We start from the raw sequence: 16,582 nt of genomic DNA, 5'->3' as shown, positions 1-16,582 counted from the left end.
AGAATGTTGGAAAAGCATTCCAGGTGAAGCTGGTTAAGAGAATGCCAAGTGTGCAAAGCAGTCATCAAGGCAAAGGGTGTCTACTTTGAAGAATCTAAAATATATTTTGATTTGTTTTACACTTATTTGGTTACTATATGATTACATGTGTTATTTCATAGTTGTGATGTCTTCACTATCATTCTACAATGTAGAAAATAATACAAATAAAGTCGGAAGTTTACATACACCTTACCCAAATACATTTAAACTCAGTTTTTCACAATTCCTGAGTAAAAATAGTAAAAATTCGCTGTCTTAGGTCAGTTAGGATCACCACATTATTTTAAGAATGTGAAATGTCAGAATAATAGTAGAGAGAATGATTTATTTCAGCTTTTATTTATTTTATACATTCCCAGTGGAATGTAATGAAAGAAATAAAAGCTGAAAGTGACAGTGTCAGGTCTGAATGAATGAACAGCATGGGACTCACTCCAGCTGTGAACTTACTTCCCTTTCACTGCCAGGGTTTGTCTCGCACAAAACAGGACAGAGGGCTAGAGGACTGAGGAATTACATCAAAATCAACAGCCACTGTTGCAGAGGCTCATCTAACGGGAACAGACTGAAGGTCATTGTAAGGGCAAGAGAGGTTTATCTAAGCTACTGAGGAAGCTTTGTCAGGTCCATTGACTTTGGCGCTGCTTTTTATTTGTTTCCACCTCTTGGGGATTTCAGAATCAAAGTTTTGAAAAACTATTGTCCAGTATGGAAAACTCATGAGATTAAAATAAATGTATCTGAAAAGGGACTACTTCAAGAACAAATATGGTTTGACCCTCATGACTTTCAGTAAAACACTAATTTAAAACAGTACATCTATTGACCTCTGCACTCAAGACATTGAGAAGGAATATAGTCTTGTTGAACAATATCAAAACCACACAAGGGTTGCATATCAGCTTATTACCTGTGCTCATTTTGACAGTGAGGTTAAGGTTAAGCTTCACAAAGTAGGAAATTGTAGCCCTGCAAGGACGTGAGGGAATTAATTGACCAATTCCTCCTGAGCTTTGAAAGCAGATACCTTCCCATACCTTATTTATGTCATCTAGAGCGCTGATGTCTGTAGGGGAAACTCCAATTATGGAATTTCACCAACATTCTCTTCTCCCTTGCCTTGGCCCTGAGGGAAGCGTTGATCAAATGAATCCAGGCAACTGCTCCAGCACCAACATCAAATGTGGTCAATTTTGTATATCAACATGGTTGAGGACGTAATGCAGGCATGCCACAATGGCATCCGGCTTCACGGTCCCACCGATAAGCTGTCCGAACACGCAGAATGACAGAAAACTGGGGCCGGTATTTTTTTTTACCTTTATTTTACTAGGCAAGTCAGTTAAGAACACATTCTTATTTTCAATGACGGCCTAGGAACAGTGGGTTTAACTGCCTGTTCAGGGGCAGAACGGCAGATTTGTACCTTGTCAGCTCGGGATTTGAACTTGCAATCTTTCGGTTACTAGTCCAACGCTCTAACCACTAGGCTACCCTGCCACCCAGGGATAGCATCTGACTAAGAAGGGCTGTTGTTGCCATTATCGATTAAAAATGGCAGAGATATATATATATATACACACGGGCAAACAAGTATTTAGTCAGCCACCAATTGTGCAAGTTCTCCCACTTAAAAAGATGATAGAGGCCTGTGATTTTCATCATAGGTACACTTCAACTATGACAGACAAAATGAGAAAAAAAATCCAGAAAATCACATAGTAGGATTTTTAATGAATTTATTTGCAAATTATGGTGGAAAATAAGTATTTAGTCGATAACAAAAGTTTACCTCAATAATTTGTTATATAGCCTTTGTTGGCAATGACATAGGTCAAACGTTCTGTAAGTCGTCACAAGGTTTTCACACACTGTTGCTGGTATTTTGGCACATTCCTCCATGCAGAGCTCCTCTAGAGCAGTGATGTTTTGGGGCTGTTGCTGGGCAACACGGACTTTCAACTCCCTCCAAAGATTTTCTATGGGGTTGAGATCTGAAGACTAGCTAGGCCACTCCAGGACCTTGAAATGCTTCTTACGAAGCCACTCCTTCGTTTCCCGGGCGGTGGGTTTAGGATCATTATCATGCTGGAAGACCCAGCCACATTTCATCTTCAATGCCCTTGCTGACGGAAGGAGGTTTTCACTCAAAATCTCACGATACATGGCCCCATTCATTCTTTCCTTTACACGGATCAGTCGTCCTGGTCCCTTTGCAGAAAAACAGCCCCAAAGCATGATGTTTCCTCCCCCATGCTTCACAGTAGGTATGGTGTTATTTGAATGCAACTCAGCATTCTTTGTCCTCCAAACACAACGAGTTGAGTTTTTACCAAAAAGTTATATTTTGGTTTTATCTGACCATATGACATTCTCCCAATCTTCTGGATCATCCAAATGCACTCTTGCAAACTTCAGACGGGCCTGGACATGTACTGGCTTAAGCAGGGGGACACATCTGGCACTGCAGGATTTGAGTCCCTGGCGGCGTAGTGTGTTACTGATGGTAAGCTTTGTTACTTTGGTCCCAGCTCTCTGTAGGCGATTCACAAGGTCCCCCCGTGTGGTTCTGGGATTTTTGCTCACCGTTCATGTGATCATTTTGACCCCACAGGGTGAGATCTTGCGTAGAGTCCCAGATCGAGGGAGATTATCAGTGGTCTTGTATGTCTTCCATTTCCTAATAATTGCTCCCACAATGGATTTCTTCAAACCAAGCTGCTTACCTATTGCAGATTCAGTCTTCCCAGCCTGGTGCAGGTCTACAATTTTGTTTCGGGTGTCCTTTGACAGCTCTTTGGTCTTGGCCATAGTAGAGTTTGGAGTGTGACTGTTTGAGGTTGTGGACAGGTGTCTTTTATACTGATAACAAGTTCAAACAGGTGCCATTAATACAGGTAACGAGTAGAGGACAGAGGAGCCTCTTAAAGAAGAAGTTACAGGTCTGTGAGAGCCAGAAATCTTGCTTGTTTGTAGGTGACCAAATACTTATTTTCCACCATAATTTGCAAATTAATTCATTAAAAATCCTACAATGTGATTTTCTGGATGTTTTTTTTCTAATTTTGTCTGTCATAGTTGAGAGAGCCCTGTAATTTATCATAGGTACACTTCATCTTTTTAAGTGGGAGAACTTGCACAATTGGTGGCTGACTAAATACTTTTTTGCCCCACTGTGTGTGTGTGTGTGTGTGTGTATATATATGACAATTACAACAATACTGAATAGACACTTATTTGAAATTAAAAGTGCAATATAAAAAGTAAAAGTGCAATATGTGCCATGGAGAAAAGCTAACGTTTAAGTTCCTTGCTCAGAACTTGAGAACATATGAAAGCTGGTGGTTCCTTTTAACATGAGTCTTCAATATTCCCAGTTAAGAAGTTTTAGGTTGTAGTTATTATAGGACTATTTCTCTCTACACCATTTGTATTTCATATACCTTTGACTATTCGATGTTCTTATAGGCACTATAATATTGCCATCCTAATCTCGGGAGTTGAAGTCATAAACAGCGCTGCGATTCAAGCATTGTGAAGAGCTGCTGGCAAACGCAGGAAAGTGCTGTTTGAATGAATGCTTACGAGCCTGCTGCTGCCTATCACCGCTCAGTCAGACTGCTTTATCAAATAATAGACTTAATTATAATATAATTAACACACAGAAATACGAGTCTCTGGTTATTAATATGATCAAATCTGGAAACTATCATTTCGAAAACAAAACGTTTATTCTTTCAGTGAAATACAGAACCGTTCTGTATTTTATCGAACGGGTGGCACCCCTAAGTCTAAATAATGCTGTTACATTGCACAACCGTCAATGTTGTCATAATTACATAAAATTCCAGAAAATTAATTACGGTCTTTGTTAGGAAGAAACAGTTTGCAACAAGCCAGGCAGCCCACACGGTTGCATATACCCAGACTCTGCTTGCACTGAACGCAAGAGAAGTGACACAATTTCCCTAGTTAATATTGCCTGCTAACATTAATTTCTTTTAACTAAATATACAGGTTTTTATTTTTAAATATACTTGTGTATTGAATTTAAGAAAGACATTGATGTTTGTGGTTTGGTACATGGTGCAACAATTGTGCTCTTTTCACGAATGCGCTTTTGTTAAATCCTCCCCCGTTTGGTGAAGTAGGCTATGATTCGATGAATAAATTAACAGGCACCGCTTTGATTATATGCAACGCAGGACAAGCTAGTTAACTACACCTGGTTGATGATATTACTAGGTTAACTAGTGATTATGCGAAGAGATTTTTTTTTTTACTTTAATGCTAGCTAGCAACTTACCTTGGCTCCTTGCTGCACTCGCAGAACAGGTGGTCAGCCTGCCACAGTCTCCTCGTGGATTGCAATATAATTGGCCATAATCGGCATCCAAAAATGCAGATTACTGATTGTATTAAAAACTTGAAATCAGCCATGCCGATTAATCGGTCGACGTCTAATCTGGGCATTCGTTATGAACCTCTTGTTTCGTTCCTCTCACAGATCCGACAGACATAGCTACCGATTTGTCTGATTCGTGGTCACAGACTTTCCTAAAGCTAGAGTTACACAAGTTGCATGTGGGCTGCATCATCTGCTGCACTTAGGATAATCTTTTTCTGGTCTTCATTTTGGTATTGTTATATCAACTAGTTTAATCCTTTATCTACTCGGGAGAGATGCAAATGCAACACTGACACGGAGTCAGATGCATTGAGCTGTGAAGCAATTAGCTTACGACTTATGCTAATTTCCAGTCCCTAATTAACATAAGCATACCAGAACCAATTATATTTATTACCTGCTGAAGTGGATAAACATGCCAAGATTCTTTAAGTTTCCATCCAAGTGAGCCTCCATTGGCTGCTCGTAAGTGTACGCAACACTTGTGCTTATGCAGCGCCAAAGATGATCTGTATCAACCATTGCTGGTCTCTTGCGGGCACGAGCTATAAACGTTGCCATATGTGCCACAGGGTTGCAAGGTTACTCTGCTACGCATCAAATGTGATCTAAAATGGAACAGGGCCCGGAGTGGGTGCATACTGTTAATCGTAAACACATTCAAAGGACAGCAATGGAACCATTCCTTTTCTTGCTTCCCCCTTACGAGTCAGGGCCATGGACTGATGTGTAGTTTGAGAAACTAACTACATTCGTTGCTTCTCAAGAAATGTCTGTTTATGATTCATTCCTAGGGGACTATTATGTATAAGCTAAGCTGACCACGGGTCATTTAATATGAAAGGAGCTGTAGAAAGTTAGCCATACTTTGATGTCCACTGAGAGCCATGTTCTCTTCACAAAGGTCAATGGTTGTTCTGTGAGAAACATTTTTTCACTGTAAGCCTTATATTTCAGCATTGCACCATATCTTGAAGATAATGCTATAACACTAATAATCAGTTCATGGGAAGCAGAAGATAGTAAAGCTAGTAAAAGTATGCAACTGCAATTATCTGCAACGTTGAGGGCAATGCAACAAAAACAAAAAAAGCAGTCCACTTAATTCAAACTAACAGCAAGCTATGGGTAGCAAACAATTAATTAACCTGTTTGGGCTAGGGGGCAGCATTTTCACATTTGGATGAAATGCATGCCCAGAGTAAACTCAGTCCCAATTGCTAATATATTCATATTATTAGTAGATTTGGATAGAAAACACTGAAGTTTCTAAAACTGTTTGAATTATGTCTGAGTATAACAGAACTCATATGGCAGGTGAAAACCTGGTAAAAATCCAACCAGGAAGTGGGAAATCTGAGGTTTGTAGTTTTTCAACTCTTGGCCTATCGAATACACTGTGTCTGTGGGGTCATTTTGCACTTCTTACGGCTTCCACTAGATGTCAACAGTCTTTAGAACCTTGTTTGATGCTTCTACTGTGAGGTGGGGCCGAATGAGATGGGAATGAGTCAGAGGTCTGGCAGAGAGCCACAAGCTCGTGTGGAAGTTACCTCTCGTTCTATTGCTTTTCTACAAAGGAATTCTGCGGCTGGAACATTATTTATGATAAAAACACCCGAAAGATTAATTCTATACATCGTTTGATATGTTTCTACGAACTGTAATATGACTTTTTGTCTGAACTTTTGCCTGGACCTGCCAGCTCGTCGTGAGTTTAGATTGTGTACTGAACGCATGAACCAAAAGGAGTTATTTGGACATATATGGTGGACTTTATGGAACAAATCAAACAGTTATTGTGGAACTGGGATTCCTGGGAGTGCATTCTGATGAAGATCAAAGGTAAGTGAATATTTATAATGCTATTTCTGACTTCTGTTGACTTCAACATGGCGGATATCTTTTTGGGTTGCGTTGGTCTCGGAGCGCCGTACTCAGATTATTGCATGGTTTGCTTTTTCGGTAAGTTTAAAAAAAAATCTGACACAGCATTAAGGAGAAGTATATATTTAATTCTGTGAATAACACTTGTATCTTGTATCAATGTTAACTATGAGTATTTCTGTAAATTGATATGGCTCTGTGCAAATTCACAGGATGTTTTGGAGGCAAAGCCAAATGTAAACTGAGGTTTTTGGATATAAATAGGAACTTGATTGAACAAAACATGCATGTATTGTGTAACGTGTTGTCCCGAGAGTGTCATCTGATGAAGAATATCAAAGGTTAGTGATTCATTTTCTCTCCATTTCTGATTTTTGTGACTCCTCTCTTTGGTTGGAAAATGGCTGTATGCTTTGTGAAGAGTTGCTGACCTAACATAATGATATGTTATGCTTTCGCCGAAAAGCTTTTTTGAAATTGGACATTGTGGTTGGATTAACGAGAATTGTATCTTTAAAATGGTGTCTAATACTTGTATGTTTGAGAAATTTGAATTATGAGATTTCTGTTGATGGAATTTGGCACACTGCAATTTCATTGGCTGTAGGAACCCCGTTCCTAGACAGGTTAATACCAAATTAATTATTGAGCTCGTGGGGCAGCAGGTTGCCTAGCGGGTAGGAGCGTTGGGCCAGTAACCGAAAGGTTGCTGGATCGAATCCCGGAGCTGACAAGGTAAAAAAAAAGAAGGTAATTCTGCCCTTGAGCAAGGCAATAAGTTATTTTCATGCAATCCAGATGACAGCGTTGAAAGACACCATGGAGCCACTTCTCTGTCAGCCAACAGTGGATTCTGTTTCCTTTCCTGGAAAGCAGGTAGAAGCACCAAAGGTTATTTTCTATTAACATTCTGTTCTGTTATCTATTAACACCACTAAAATTCCAGCGTTTATGTGACAATGTGGAACTGCCTGTTCACAGCATTCCAGAAAGGTACATTAGCCCACACCCCCGGCCCGCCTCTTAGAAAGCCTCAATCCTTTCTCAAACCCCTTGACGCTTGTTATGCAATGGTTGGGCCAGTTGAAATGCCAAGCAGTAATATGGTATGCTTCAGTGAACTCCTCTCTCTTTCCCTCGCTCAGTCTTTCACACTCACTTTCTTTACAGAGATAGTTACTGGTTCCTTTCAGCCTGAGGGCTGTTAGTTAGTAGTAGTGCATTGCCTGCGGCAACAATGGGCGGTCTTCTTTATGCTTTATGGAAAGGGCAACATTTCCCCCAGAGGTTCATTTTCTTCTGATTTACTATCATATTTTTTGTAGCAAGACAAAGGTTTCATTTATGCACAGGAAGCAACTTTATTCAGCCCATAAAGTGATACAAAATTATGAGCTCTTGGACTTTAAAAACACATTTCTCAAATCTTACCAATAAATATTTGATGAGGTTATTTCCATCTCAATATATACCTTTTAATATTTGGAGACAGGCAGATATTTGGCGAATGCAGGACACAAGTTTATCCATTACAATGATTCAATGTGGGGGGGTATTGAAGTCAGTCGAGCTACTTTGACCTGGCCCAGACAAGTTGCAGTTGTCAGATATTCATCGACAAAGGTCCAAGAGACTTGTCACCTGCATTTAGTCACATTACTCTGATACAGGCTCTCATAGAAGATTTAAAAACAAACAAAAAGCAAATCCCCCCTCAATTTATTCCAAGCAGTCTTGAACACAGTTATAATTTTCTTTAGGAATTCAGAATGTTTCACTACATAGAACAGTGCCCTGATTCTTTCGACAGCAATATCAAGATTCTAATCATTAGCCTACTATTACACTGAACATTCAATAATATTCAAAGACAGTGATTTGCAATTTATTTTTCGGCATTACGCAATGTCTTGTAATAGGGCACTTAACTGGATTGTAATGGAAATCGGGCCTTGCTACTGCAGTTAAGAAACAGGACCCAGTTCTGTCAACTTGCATATCTTCAAAACCCATTATCTTTCAGTGCAGTATTTTACAGTAAGTTGACAAACAACTCGTTCTGGAATCAGAAAATGAGTAAAGTACTTATTTCCCTTTTTCATTTGGCTTTCCCCTGAAATATAATCTGTCAAGAGTAACTACACTTTTGATGCCTGCCTTTTCAACATTAGCTTACCTCAATGTAGGAAACGCTTTGAAATTAATGTGTATTTTAAGGATGAAATTCTTATCCACCTTCTTATCCGCCCCAATAAATAAATATGGAATGAGACACACAAACAAAGCTGTGTAGAAGAATGCACAGTTCTTCAGAACTACTGTAGCCTACTGACTTCAAAATATATCCCTCCTGACAGCATGGATCACTAGCTCACAGGGAAAGGGCAGTAAGCACTTTGCCTTTCCATGTGGCATGCCATGCTTAAATCTATTAACTTATTTCATTAGTCAGCCATTAAATCTAGCTTGTACTGAGGCAATAAGCAGACTAGAGACAGACAATATAATAATGGAAGTGACGTATAGATTCACAAAAAAAAAAGTTAAGTTATGTGGAACTCATGGATTGGAATGTCATTCATCCAATGAGCAGTGCATAAGTCAAGGGATGCATTTGCTACATACATTTTTTTGGTGGCCCACTGATGGTTGACTGAAGAGATTTTATATCCAAACGAATTATGCCAAAAACAACAGTCCGCAGATATTGCTGACCCAGTCTAGGTGGACCGCTAACAGTTGTAGATAGGGTTGCAAAGGGTGGACATTTTCTATGGGAAGTTAAGCCCGGGAATTTAGATTAAATTATTTTTTTTAAAGTTGAGAAGTGAACCTTTTTTGTGGGATGCACAAGGCAATTCTAGGTCTTGTGGCATATTTTGGTTAAACTATCCCCAATTCAATGGAATTGCAACCCCTTCCATCACCTGTGCAGTGCACACTTCCATCACATGGACAGCTGATTCTAAAGATCTTGCACACTAATGAGATGCTTTTGAGCCCACACTACTACACAGTCTGAGCCAAGGACTACATGCTTTCTCGTAAGTTTTGATTACAATACTGGGTGGGGTGAATACATTTTAGATGGCATACCATTTTTTTGTTAACTAGTAAATAGTAGCCTACAGCAAAATGTGTTTAAAACATTTCTAACTTGTTAACAATTTCTGTTAGTTTTTGCTACCATGTGGGTTTTAGCTGGCTTGAGCCTACTAACTGAGGAGTGTTAATTCACCTGTTGCCATACAAGTTTCATTTTAAAACATGTATCTTACAAAGGAGTTGTTTAATCTAACTGCTTAAGTATTTATCTGTACATGGAATTGTATGTTTGTTTTTTTACTCTTTTTTTTTCAAATCATTACAGGGAAAAACCACAGGCACTATCTGATATGTGGAGACATTTCACTGCAGCTAATTAGAAGGAAAAACGGTGTACATTTGCAAATATTATGCCAAATCATATGTGAAGAATGCAACAAATATGCAGAATCATCTGGCCAAGTGCATAAAGTTCACTCAGCGCTCACAACAACCAACCTCTGACAAAAGTCCCTCGACTTCTATTCGAGGTGAAAATTATGAGTCAGACACCTTATCGATAGCAACAGCTCCTGGAATCATACGTTTTTTTGACTCAATGGAGAAACGTAGTCAGAGAAATGCTGGTGAATGTCTTGCTCAAGCTGTGTATGCAACTGGATGACTGATGCTCACAGGCAACGTGTATTGAAGTGATTTCATGTTTTCATAACAATCTGCATTTTTTTTACGTCGATTATGGCCGAGTACATTCCACGAGGAAACTGCGTGGCAGGCTGACCACCTGCTACGCGAGTGCAGCAAGGAGCCATGGTAAGAGTTGCAGGCTAGCATTAAACTTATCTTATGAAAAACAATCAAGCTTCACATAATCACTAGTTAACTACACATGGTTGATGACATTACTAGGTTAACTAGCTTGTCCTGTGTTGCACATAATCAATGCATTGCCTGTTAATTTATCATCGAATCACAGCCTACTTCACCAAACGAGGAGGATTTAACAAAAGCTCATTTGCAAAAAAAACATATTCGTTGCACGAATGTACCTAACCATAAACATCAGTGCCTTTCTTAAAATCAATACACCGAAGTACATTTTTTAAACCTGCATATTTAGATAAAATAAATTCATGTTAGCAGGCAATATTAACTAGGGAAAGTGTGTCACTTCTCTTGCGTTCATTGCACGCAGAGTCAATGCAGCAGTTTGGGCCACCTGGTTCGTTGAAAACCAATTTGTCAGAATTGTACATAATTATGACATAACATTGAAGGTTGTGCAACGTAACAGGAATATTTAGACTTAGGGATGCCACCCGTTAGATAAAATATAGAACAGTTCCGTATTTCTCAAAGAATAAACGTTTTGTTTTCAAAATGACAGTTTCCGGATTTGACCATAATGACCAAAGGCTCATATTTCTGTGTGTTTATTATATTATAATTAAGTATATTCTTTGATAGAGCAGTCTGACTGAGCGGTGGTAGGCAGCAGTAGGCTCGTAAACATTCATTCAAACTCTACTGCGTTTGTCAGCAGCTCTTCGCAACGCTTGCTTCACAGCGCTGTTTATGACTTCAAGCCTATCAACTCCCGAGATTAGGCTGGCAATACTATAGTGCCTATAAGAACATCCAATAGTCAAAGGTATATGAAATACAAATGGTATAGAGAAAAATATGAAGCATGTCTGGTTGGAGGGGTGTATGCTGGGCGAAGAACATTCAGAAATCTCTTCCAATTAGAGGTCGACCGATTATGATTTTTAAACGCCGATACCGATTTATTGGAGGACCCAAAAAAAGCAGATACCGATTTATCAGCCAATATCTATTTATATATATTTGTAATAACGACAATTACAACAATACTGAATGAACAATGAACACTTATTTTAACTTAATATAATACATAAATCTCATCTATTTAGTCTCAAATAAATAATATAACATGATAATTTAGTTTAAATAATGCAAAAACAAAGTGTTGGAGAAGAAAGTAAAAGTGCAATATGTGCCATGTAAAAATGCTAACGTTTAAGTTCCTTGCTCAGAACATGAGAACATATGAAAGCTGGTGGTTCCTTTTAACATGAGTCTTCAATATTCCCAGGTAAGAAGTTTTAGGTTGTTGTTATTATAGGAATTATAGGACTATTTCCCACTATACCATTTGTCTTTCATTAACCTTTGACTAATGGATGTTCTTATAGGCACTTTAGTATTGCCAGTGTAACAGTATAGCTTCCGTCCCTCTCCTCGCTCCTCCCTGGGCTCGAACCAGCAACATAACGACAATTAGCACACGCTAACTTGCTAGCCATTTCACTTCGGTTACACAAGCCTCATCTCGGGAGTTGATAGGCTTGAAGTCATAAACAGCGCAATGAAGAGCTGCTGGTAAAACACACAAAAGTGCAGTTTGAATTCATGTTTACACGCCTGCTTCTGCCTACCACCGCTCAGTCAGATACTTAGATACTTGTATGCTCAGTCAGATTATATGCAACGCAGGACACGCTAGATAATATCTAGTAATATCAACCATGTGTAGTTAACTAGTGATTATGATTGATTGTTTTTTATAAAATAAGTTGAATGTTAGCTAGCAACTTACCTTGGCTTACTGCATGTGTGTAACAGGCAGCCAGTCTCCTTGTGGAGTGCAACGAGAGAGAGAGGCAGGTTGTTATTTCGTTGGACTAGTTAACTGTAAGGTTGCAAGATTGGTTCCCCCGAGCTGACAAGGTGAAAATCTGTCATTCTGCACCTGAACAAGGCAGTTAACCCACTGTTCCTCGGCCGTCATTGAAAATAAGAATGTGTTCTTAACTGACTTGCCTAGTTAAATAAAGATTAAATAAAAGGTGTGTAAAATAATAATAATAATAATAATAATTTAAAAATCAAATAAAAACCTCAAAAAATACAGATTGCCGATTGTTATGAAAACTTGAAATAGGCCCTAATTAATCGGCCATACCGATTAATTGGTCGACCTCTAATTCAGATGAATAGAAGTTGAGTATGCGAAGCTGCGTTGGTTGGGAATTTGAGAGGTGTGCATTCGGGCTTGGCATTCCCCTGCAGACAGTCTCAGATGCACGTAGCTATGTCACAATGGGACGCCAGGCTATCACGTCTCTGCATCGGTGGACTCTGAATTACACTTTACACGTGGTGCCAACAGTCATTCATAAACATGCACAATCGCAAACCCTTTTCTCGGTGACAGTTCAAAAACTTGACTGGCTTCATTATTAAAGACCAACTGAAAGCATTTTAGCAACATAAAATCTTGTTAAAAACCTGATCATATACACCTCCAGGAATAATGACACTTTTCTAAATTGTCTGACAAACGAGCACTTAGTCACAAGCACATCATAGAATGTTTGGGAATGACGTATGGGAAAGGCATGAGGAATTTCTATAGAAATATAGAGTAGGAATCAAAGCAGCAGTGCATTTGGACAATTAATAAACACTGCAGTAATTAAAACCTAATAAAAAAAAAAAGCATCCGTCTTGTCCAAGACTGTAGTTTACATAGACCGGTGCACCATAGCCAATCATAGCTACACTAAGCCTATATGCAAACAAGCCATTTGCCACATGGCCGTGCCATCATTCACTTTGAACCAGACTGTGTTTACAGGCAGTAGCAACAGCGCAACTTTAGATCATTACAAAGCAGTCACCAAAAGCCACAAAATACACCTGAACAGATTTATGAAAATATATAAATACAACGGGAGTCCTCTTACATTTGGGAACTTTACAGTCCCATTGATGAAACAACCATGAAAAAGGTAGACTCACTCTCCCTCAGTTTCCTATCAACAACAAGATCAACAGCTAATGTTAGCCAGAGAGAGATGAGCTAAAATCTAAAGAGGGAACAGTAGATAAGCCCTCAAACTTTTCAGCTTTTAGTTGGCCGTCAAAATTGCACTGATAAATGATAGTAACCTGCACGCCCTTCTGCAGCTTTCCTGACCTAGCGATTAAGAGAGATGGGCCAGTTACGGAAAGGTTGCTGGTTCGAATCTCCGAGACGACTAGGTGAAAAATCTGTCACTTTAATGCATATGTTTAAATTATATTATGTGAGCTAAACTTCTAAATAAAAAATTAAAATCTAAAAAAAACATTCCTTAAAGTAATTTTTTGAGATGACTCATTCTACTGTCCACATCAAAAACGTTAAATATATGTACTTTTGCCTTTAAAAACATTTAATTGAAATAATGTAGAATTCCATTAATTCCTGTGGAGGACTGTGCCTTCCAGGGAGTGTCAATATGGCCGACCGGTGGCTTCAAAGACTGTCAATGGCCAATACATAGGATCTGCAATCCAGGGTTTATATACATCATTGGTCACAACCTCCGTTTTGACATCTGAATTTTCAAACTCAAAGACAGATTTGTGGATGCAGACTGACCATCCATGAGAGTTCCATGTTTTGAGTGTTTAACAATGACATTGTTACAAACAGGAGTAAAAGCTTATATTTGGGGGTAAGACAGTTGAACTAAACCCATGAGGCATTTATGAGTTACATTCTTAAAGAATGAATGGGTATTTAGCCTATCATTAAATTACAAGTCAAAAAAATTGATGTAACTACTTGGCCCTACCTGTAACAACTACCTGAAAGCCATGTTAATTGTCTTAATCAGAGCAAAATGCGTCATTAACTACAGTACGACAGACGGTAATCAGTCAAGGCACTTAGACGGCCTGCTGAGCTAGACTTCTTCCCGCACGTAGGCCTACCATGATCTCCAAGTTGAGTCACAGCTTTTGAACATGGTCTTGATCTAATGTTGCAGTAAGCTAACAATAGAAATTGTCCTATGATATGGCACATTTTCAAAACGGGCCCCCTCCAGAAATTAAGATACGGTGTAACGTTGACTCTAATAATCAGCGAGGACCGGCAGACACAAGGTAACATTGTATCTGATTTGTGGGCAACGGTTTCCCAGTCATAGATAACCGAAAGCATCAGATCTTTTAGGACGCAGTCTTCCACGCAAACATGGCCAAATTCTAGCTACTACAAATATGAATGTTTACCTGTAGTCTTAACCTACAATGGCATGCGTAAAAATTGATCTGATGAAACGATTTCAAATGCAATAATGTTTAAAAAATGACAATGGCAGAGGATGGGTAACGTTAGCTAAATCCCCAGTGGGCTATGCGGCTAGCTTGCTGACCGATAGGTTACACAAACAAGCCCAATGTTAGCGTTATTGTGATTCACAAGGTATCACCACACAAACTCAGCCAAAAATAATATCGTCCTTAGGAAAATATAGGCCATAGGGAAGAAGGAACATAGGATACTTACATTCTCTGTATCACGCTCATTCACTGTGGGTAATGGCGTTCTGGTCGACATTTTGTGTACAGGCCGCTAAGCCCCGAGCTTGGCAGCCGCCGAGAACAGTGCGACGAGTAAAAATTTGAATTTGACTTGTCTTTTTTTTTTTTTACACCACCGGCATTTCCTACCCGACCGTCCAAAGGGAGTATTCCACACTACAGCATATCTACCTCAAGGCCCGCTCGGAGCCAGCGCAGGTCTATCTATGCTGATAGATGCGCCCCCGGGTACGAGGCAAGCGGGTGTAGCGGGCCGAAAGAACGGATAGGAGTTTGTATGAAGGAAAGAATCCAGCATTGATCCACCCTGATATATATGCTGACACACACTAGGAAAACGAACGCGAGATGGGGGAGTAGTAGTAAAAACAACACCCTACACAGGAGCGAACTTCATTCTCCCCTCCCAAAAGGCTTGGGCGCAGGGTAGCCTACCCGGGTACAACCCGTGTTCATGGAGTATCTTTTATAGAATGCATGCAAGCAACAACATTATATTCCTTCGCAACGCTGTAAGACGAAAGAACATATGACAGTAGCAACGCCAGGTGGCGAGAGAGGGATCGAGCAACCTAGATCAAAGCGAGGGGGGAGGAAGGAGAGGGGAGGGGAGGGTTTTAATATGAATGTAAGAAAATGGTTAAAAGGACGTATTTGTGGTAGCAGGATGAGGTTCTTGATTGTTGACATATGCTGCCAAGGATATGCATGTGGGAACTGCTTGTTTGGAAAGCATCACCATGATCATCATTCTTGGGATGTAAAATCATCTCGAGATTTAAAGAATGACCTTCCTAAACATTCGAAGTACCGTATTTGTAAGCATACCATAATTTCTAAGCGAATTGGTCATTGATTCCTGGTTAAAATGCATCGACTTCGTATACATTCATTAAAAATACAAGGAAAGTATCACCTTGTTTAGCAATAACAGAACTAAAAAGCCATACCTAAGAATTTCGTCTATTATTTGCAATGTCAAAAACGAGTTAAATTTGCCAATGGTGCCATCTAGCGCTTATAATTCGGAATTGCATTGATTATGTTCATTTGCCTTTGCTGTACCCTAAAACGCCTGAGATTGAATCTATATGATAGCGTTCAGTTATACAAGTGACTAGGTATCCCCTATTCCCTTTCCGCCAAGGTCATCATCCTATGTTATGCTACATTTCTGGTACCCCGTGTACATAGGCAAGTTATCGTTACTCATTTCCCCCCCTCTGCATTTTGAAGGGCCTGTAAATCAGCATTTCACTGTTAGTCTACTTTACATCTCGTTGTTTAGGAAGCATGTGACACGATTTGATATCAGGTTCAATGTGTGATTTGCAAGGTAATGAAATACACTTACAGTTGTGCTCAAATAGTGTGGCACCCTTGCACTTTACAATGGAGCAGAATGTTTTCTCTTTTCAAAACTGGTTGAATGGCAATTGTTTACCCTGTAGGGTACGTTAGGCGGGGCTGGGGAGTAACGGATTTCATGGAATCCGTTACATGTAAGGGATTACAAGAACGGTAACTGTAATCCGTTACCAGCATAAATATTGTAATCAATTGAGACTTTTGAAAAACAAGATGATTAATTTGAAGATTACGTTTAAATTCAGTAAGGATGTTTGCGGGGAAAAAATATTTGACACTACTGTTTTCTCGATGACATTGAAATCAGCATTGAAAAAGGCGCACATTTAAATCTGTTCCACCTGACCCAGTCTGACCACTATGATGACACACCAAATGTGTTTGATGTATCGCGGGAAAAGAGCACAAATAAACTTTCGTCGGCTACAGTAC

At 39.4% G+C, this 16,582-nt stretch overlaps 1 protein-coding gene across 4 annotated transcripts in view; it reads right to left on the bottom strand.

Annotated features, from left to right (window-relative positions):
* Nucleotides 1-15,351, bottom strand: part of mark1 (MAP/microtubule affinity-regulating kinase 1) — a 91,785-nt gene extending 76,434 nt beyond the window's left edge. For 2 of the 4 annotated variants that reach the window (XM_035746993.2, XM_035746996.2), the window contains exon 1: nucleotides 14,748-15,351. In XM_035746993.2, coding sequence (XP_035602886.1) covers nucleotides 14,748-14,798 — 51 coding nt within the window. In that variant the 5' untranslated portion in view covers nucleotides 14,799-15,351. The remainder of the gene's footprint in view (nucleotides 1-14,747) is intronic. The other 2 variants (XM_035746997.2, XM_035746995.2) reach the window with 2 other exon arrangements.
* Nucleotides 15,352-16,582: the final 1,231 nt, after the last annotated feature.

This window comes from Oncorhynchus keta, chromosome 32, assembly GCF_023373465.1.
Source record: "Oncorhynchus keta strain PuntledgeMale-10-30-2019 chromosome 32, Oket_V2, whole genome shotgun sequence".
Lineage (NCBI taxonomy): Eukaryota > Metazoa > Chordata > Actinopteri > Salmoniformes > Salmonidae > Oncorhynchus > Oncorhynchus keta.
This window is presented reverse-complemented; position numbering and strand designations above follow the sequence as displayed.